The sequence below is a fragment of the Aplysia californica genome, unplaced genomic scaffold, assembly GCF_000002075.1.
Source record: "Aplysia californica isolate F4 #8 unplaced genomic scaffold, AplCal3.0 scaffold00042, whole genome shotgun sequence".
NCBI lineage: Eukaryota > Metazoa > Mollusca > Gastropoda > Aplysiida > Aplysiidae > Aplysia > Aplysia californica.
In genome coordinates, this window is record NW_004797312.1 from 2,087,297 (window position 1) to 2,094,719 (window position 7,423).

The 7,423-nt window shown below is 38.4% G+C and overlaps 1 protein-coding gene across 1 annotated transcript in view; it reads left to right on the plus strand.

Moving 5' to 3' along the window:
- Positions 1 to 2,858: 2,858 nt before the first annotated feature.
- The window catches only part of LOC101861268 (AP-2 complex subunit alpha-2), a gene marked incomplete in the record, with an annotated part of 48,945 nt that continues 44,380 nt past the window's right edge, over positions 2,859 to 7,423 (plus strand). The window contains 2 exon segments of the mRNA XM_013079160.2: positions 2,859 to 2,998; positions 6,466 to 6,547. Of these exon segments, the coding sequence (XP_012934614.1) occupies positions 6,484 to 6,547 (64 nt within the window).

Here is a 7,423-nt window from a genome sequence, read left to right on the forward strand (position 1 = left end):
GGGGGGGGCTGCGAATACCCAATGGACAGCCTGGGACTTGCTGGTGATGACTGCAGACCACAGAGGAGTGGGTGGTTGGCGGGTGCTCTGGTGTGGTTTGCTTCTTCTTTCCTATCAAACATCTATCGTCTTTATCTCCCCTCTTCTTTTTTATGTTTGTTACTCTCTTGTGACAACTCTAATATTCTGGCGCTCATACTCATAGGAATTTATGCAGTTGCGAGCGCCGTAAAACTCTTACGAAAACTAAAAAAGACAGTTGACTGTAATGTCTTTTAGATGTATGCTGGGGCGACCACTTCCACCAACCCATGACGTCACAGGTGGCGGAGAGTGGACGCCTCATCCAAACTCCAGACATCAGGGGGGGGGGGGTTGCGAATACCCAATACACAGCCGCGGACCTGCTGCTGATGACGACAGACTACAGAGGGCGAGGTGGGGTAGGTTTGATGGGTCTGTTACTCTCATTAATATCAACCACAGCATGTCCAGCGAAGTCGTGTGGTCATCGGGCCAGTCGAGATGCCCATAAATTATAACCGTTTACCCTCAGCCATGAGTCAAATTGTAATAGTGAAGATGTCTGGCTACTCGATGGAAGAGAGACGTATTTTTCCAACAGAAAAGGGCAGACAAGGATATTTTCTCCCAGTGGCCATACACCGGCTGTCCCCGTCGTTTTATGCAAGGAAAATTCTGAAATTATGCAAACTGAGTCCAAAAATTTGAAATTATGCGATTCTGTTAATTTTAACAAAGAATGATAACGGAGAATAATCAGAACTTATGCAAAAAATGATCAAATTTGGCTAAATCATGCGTGATGCATAAAACCACGGGGACAGTCTACTAGACACCCGTGCATTGTCCCCTTCAGCAGCTACGGAGTGCGGTGGTTGGCGGGTGCCCTGGTGTGGTTTGCTTCTACTTCTTCTTTCCTATACAAAATCTATCGTCTTTCTCTCCCTTCTTTCTTTTCTTTGTGTTTGTTACTCTCTTGTAACACCTCTAATCTTCGGCACTTATACATCATAATTATGTATGACCTTATTGTGTTGAAAGTGCCGTAAAACCTTACTAAAACTAAACTAAAACAGCTACAGAAACTTTTAAGGACTACAATTTAATATTCCTCTGGAGGTTGACGAACATCTAATAACCCGTCCCATAAAAATGTATTTTGTTTCTGAAACGGAAAGTAGACGACGTAGTAACCTTGTAAATGTGCAGTGAGGACAGGAGCAACCCCCTTGAAAGTGTTATGTACATGTATATTTAATTATGTTAACAGCCCGAGGAGCCCCCTTTTGTAAACTAAACGAACAAACATCTGAAAATAGACTTCTCGTAAAAACTTTGATTCATGCTCAGGACATAGACTATGATAGAGTTATCTCCTTAGTGTAAATCTATGGCTCCAGATACCTAAACTTGCCCAGATTACGAAAGAAATAAACAATTACCACCTTGACATAAAATGTACATCATTGTACTAGTTTGTATACTAGGCCTGAGAGAAACACGCTGGCCAGGCCAAGGAAAAATGTTTCTTAGAAAAGAAATCAACACACTGTTATACTCAGGACCACCAAAGAGCAAACAACAGAGTGTTGATACCCTATTAACTGACTCTGCAAATTAAATCTCTAACTGAATGAAAACATAAATTGTAGATCATAGGTTATTTAGAGCAAGATTTCACACAGGACACCTTAACTTAAGATCTCAATAATACAATGCTATAGGATATATACATATATATTATGTGTATTCATATTATGTTTGTTTTGTTTTAGTAGAGGTTTTATGGCGCTCGCAACTGCATAAGGTCATTTGAGCGCCAGAAGATTAGAGGTGTTACAAGAAAGTAACAAACATAAAAAAGAAAGAGGGGAGATAAGGACGATAGCTGTTTGATAGGAAAGAAGAAGCAAACCACACCAGAGCACCCACCAACCACCCACATAGGCGGAGTAAATCCTCGAAAATGAAAAAAACCCCATAAATAATATGAAGAATGCATTCAAAAAGAAACGTGAGGAGCTATAAGAGGAAGAAAGTGGGTAAAAAAATTGAAGAAGCTGCGAAACACTAGATCTACATATGATAACAATTAACATGGAGGCCTTAGAGATTTAGGCCTACAGAGAAAAAAAGGACCCCAAAAATTAAAAAGAAGGGCGAACCACGCCCCCCCCCTCCCCCCGACCAAAAAATAAAAATAAAATAAAAATGAAAATAAAAATACGGGATTATAATACAGAAAAACAAACAAGCAAACAACAACATGCGCTTAACTACGTTAAGAAGCAGCAAACAGAAACGACATGAGAGAATCGTATGAGATCTCCAATTATAGAGACTCGGGAGACTTTGGAATTTGGAAACTCTTTGGAGGGGCCAGCTGAAAAGAAAGATGGTACCATGGCAACAGCAGTATAGAAGATAGCCTAAGAAAGATTGATGAGTAAAACATTTTCAAAAGGTTTTGGTCTAATGAATTCAACTTTGACGAACGACAGCTAAAAGAGGAATTTAAAAAATAATGAAATAAAATGCGACAAAATAATAGTAGGAATAAACTCATTGTAAAAGAAAACAAGTATTTTGAGCGATATGGTGACGTCATAAAAAACGGAACTGCTTGCCCCGCCCCCTTCTGAATTCAGTTTATTCGGCTTTTTACGTTTTATTACGGCCGCGCAGTTTGTTTAGTTTCGAATTCTGAACGCTTAAAATGAATATTTAGCCCATTATTTTGTACCTTTTTTCAGTTTCCTTTCTATTATTCCTATAAATGAATTTTTACTACACTTTAACCCTTTAACAGGACGCTTAAAGCTTTGTTAAGAATATTTTTGGTGGGTGTATCTTTGCCTCGTTCCTGAGGAGCATTTTAATGGCGGCCATTTGTAGATAATTTCGCCGACTGTCAAGCTATTTCCTGCATCAGTGGATTGCTTTTTAAGTTTATGATTACAATCTTTGTGTACAGGTAACCCATTGAGCACTCTGTCTTCGGGATTTGTGTTTTGCTTATTTATTTTGCGTAGTGCTTTTCCAATGTTGATCTTCTTTGGGTCATTAGGATTCTGTTCAGTCTTATCTTCGCCGGGAGTGGGAGTCGGCTCCAAGTCTGAAGTCTGAAGTGGGGGGTGTGAACTTGAGAGAGGCAGTGAAACTCACTGTCACCATTGTATTGTTTTCGTGCGTATTTCGGCTCTTTGTTGTATCAATCAAAGAGATATAGTTCAGATTGCCTAATCGGGAATTAAGGTAATGATTGATGTGAAGACTAGCAATGTGAGATGGACAGAATCTGGTTCTGGATTCATGACATGATTCATACACATGACATAGATCATGACATGATAGTCAAGCAGAGAAGAGCACTTCTAATCTAAGAGGCTGGTCTTGAGGAGTTAAAAATGTTTTTTTTAAATGATACACGCGCCTGATCTCTTCTTCTCTGGACAGTCCTGGTGATAAGGCAGCAAACAGATTAAGGATTTAGCAATTAAAGCGAGCAGATAGATTAAATTTGCTAACCCTAGAGAGACAGAGGACTAGACGGTGATCTTGTTTTAGTTCCGTTCGTTAAAATAAAAGTCCACGATCCATTTGTTTACATCCAGAGAAGAAGTGTTGATGACCAATTACTATTTGAAATAAGCTACACAAAGAGCAGGGATGCAACCTAACTGCAAAACATCAAATTAGGATAAAATTCAGGGGTGAACCCCCCACCTCCATATATATTTTTATTAGATCTAGTCTATCTAGATCTAGATCTCTAGATTCTAAGTCAGAGGGGACCCTCCTTCTCTCTTGACTTTAATGAACGAAACTACAAAATCGCCGACTAGACTTCTACTTCTAGAATCTAATTAATTAGAATTAGAATGATAGAAGGACAAGTGTAACTACTAGCGGATAATTATATTTTAGATTTAGAGAATGTCAGTCAGTTCGCCATTGGCCGACATTTATAGTAACAGCCATCTTGTTTGACGTCATTGAGGGATTACCACTTTGTTGTCAGTAATGGTGGCAACACGACCGCACGGCGGCAGCCTGCCGACTCGGATTTGATTAGATCTATTTTGCAACTTGCAGAACTGTTCGGTTCGGTCTTTTATTGTGCCACACCCTTCTTCCGCCCAGATTGATTCTGATGCTGTGTACACTACGTAAATTGAGAAGAGAAGAAGAAGACTAAGAGTAGGCCTACGTATGAAAGCAAGTTCCCAAACAAAGTTCAAATACGCAGTGTCCCTCAATGACGTCAAACAGGATGGCTGTTACTGTTACTCTACTAACTACTGTAAATATCGGCCAATGGCGTACTCCTGGCATTCTTTAATTATCCGCTTGTTGTGTGACTCTTTGACAAAGATTTCGTTTGTTGGCGAGAGAGTTTAATTAAAAGTTTACTCTGACAGTTGTTCTGTTTAGCTCAACTTCAGTAAGCTGTCTGTCTTGCTAGTTTCACATTATATTTCAAAATGATGTTCATCAATGCAAATTGCAATGATGTCTCCCATTTTTTTAGGCTTGAAAGTACAAAAATAGAAGTCTAGTTGAACGGAAATTAACTTAATTTTTATGTTCCGCAACAATTTGTTGACGTCAGAAAAAAATGCCTTCGACGTATTAATTCTGCTCAGTCTGTATTGGAGGGTTGAGTGTAAGAGACTCAATTATCGTCAGCATGATAATAATTTAAGCTAGAGCGCTCTTGAAGTACAATTTGGTACTTCATACTTCATGTCATCTTAACTTTCTCTTCAAATAGTTTTTTTTGAATTTTAAAAATTTTTAAATGTAGTTTTTCATGGATTAGTTTTGAGAAACCTTTTTATTTTTTGTGCAATTTTATAATTTTATTTTTATGCCATGCACATTAGTAAAATAGATTGTGCCCATATTTCTTACTTCAAGTTTTGTGGATTGAGAGGATTTCGTAACCGTTTCGTAAAAGTTGCTTTGAAGTGGTGAAAAACATTTTTGGGGTTTTAGTAGGATGTTTTTATGTTTCAAATGGAGGTATTCTCGTAACTTGGCCTTTCCTTTGAAGTTATTGATTTTAGAGCTTTGAATTATTGTTTATAGGGGGTGCCCATTAGCGCGGTCGGGTCGGGTCATTTTCTTATGGCTTCAATGCACATTACAAACCCGCTGCGATTGTACGGCACCGACATGGAAGATAAAGTAGACAAACCTTTAACCTCAATGGCTTCCAGGGCTCCTTTCCACATTTCCCTGTTGCATTGCTGTGGCAGCCTGGAATCCCACAACATGGGTTACTTACGATAACTTTTTCTGTTATCTTCTCTAAGTCGCTGGACTCCATTGTAGTCAGTTGTTGATTGTTGTCAGTTGTTGATGGTATTTCGTGCGGAAATGCCCGACCTTGACATAGCAGTGTCAGCATGGACACATAACTCAGCCTTGTTGTGATTGTCTGTAAAAACAACCCGATCACGCGACTCACAGCTGAAAACAAACTGGTTTGTTTTTGAAGGTCACCGACCGAGTCGATCGGTTTGTTTGTGCCCTCTATTTGGCTAGCTCCGACTACCAAATGGACCCGACCCGACCCGATCATGCTAGTGGGCACCCCCTATTAGTGTGAAGCCTCTCCAGCAAGTATCAACTCTTGCCCAATCACCTCCTGTTTGTGTAGGCGTGGGGGTGCCTGAAACACAACAACGACAGTCTAAAAATTTAAGACATTTAAATTAAAGACACATTTACTGAAGAAACCATATTTTTAACTCATTTTCAGTAGGGCCTACAGTAACAATATTATATTATCATGATGCATGACTGTTCTATTTATTATGTTGACCTAGGGATATTGCTTTGAATACTGCACTTATGGCTCACATATCATGCGCGCATTGTGATGAGAAAATGTGTGTGTGTGTGAAGCATTACGTGTGTGTGTGATTTCTTCATATATATATGACATGATGAGCAAATATTAATTTCTTTATCGATGTTCTTTGTACTTGGATTTTGTAAAGTATTTAAAGCGCCGAGAGCTACTCTGCCAATACGCCGACAAAACACCTTTTTTTTTCTTCACATCAGTTTTGAGAAAAAGAGTTTTTTTGTCAGTATAAAACCATTTAAAAATAGAGTGATTCCGAAATTTGAATTTGAATTTATAAAAAAAACTAGGTACCGTTTCTCTTTGATTTTTCACACAAATCTAAGGTTATTGATCGGACTTTCGATTTAAATTAGCAAATAAAAAATTTTGGTGCCAAAATGAAAAAAAAAAGGCCTTTTCAGCTTACGGCAGTACTGTGTGTACATAGTAGTAGGCGCTGTAAAAATGATCTATATTAATATTTATATTATATTATAGTTTTTTGTATCTTGTAGACTTTAATATTTATAGTATTTTATCATGCTCACTGTTGAAGTGAACTCCAAACTTTTGTCTCCCTGTAGGTAGAGAGGAGTAGCAAGATGCCTACTGTAAAAGGAGATGGGATGCGAGGCCTTGCGGTCTTCATTTCGGACATCAGAAATTGTGAGTCTTCGTAGCACATGATGCTTGCTGTTACTGTACACGTTGTTTGGAAATATCTTTAAAACAGATTTGTTTATCTTTGTGATGTCATTAAATTTTTCTGATACTTTTTTTATATTTCTTTATCTTCCTCCTTATTTGTTTTAATCTTATTTTTGTGCTGTTTCTTCCTCTTTGTCCCTATTAAAATAAAACCCAAGCAAATCTCATTAAGAACTGTAAAAAAAATGTTAAGATATTTTTAAAAACTTAACGACAGTTGCATTTATCAAAATGAGAGAGTAAAGTTGAATGGCTCTATCACTGTCTAGAATTTGTTCAGTAGGTCCTCATTCCACGTTTACTCCTTCTTTCCTATCAAACATCTATCGTCCTTATTATCTCCCCTTCTTCTTTTTTATGTTTGTTACTCTCTTCTTGTAACTCTTCTAATCTTCTGGCGCTCATATGACCTTATGCAGTTACGAGCGCCGTAAAATCTCTACTAAAACTGAACGGTTGTTTCTGTCTGTCTTACTTTTCCCCAGAACTAAATGACTATTGTTGTGTCGATGTGCTACGTTTTACCCAAACAAACAAATTTTAGTTCTGCTCTTGTTTTTATGTCTGCAATGCTTGCACTAGTCTGTTCATGCGTGACTTCGTGACTTCGTGTCATTTTACAACTGTCTGGAAAGCTTACTTTGTGAGGGGGGCCATATATTTATTTTCTCTCTTCTTCTTCATGTCTTACCTAGACTGTGTTTTTGTTTCTGTTGTTTGTATATTACGCCTGTCTTGTCCTTTGTTTTGTCTGGGGGAGGGAAGGGGTGATGTTGTGTGTGTGTGTGTGTGTGTGTGTGTGTGTGTGTGTGTGTGTGTGTGTGTGTGTGTATG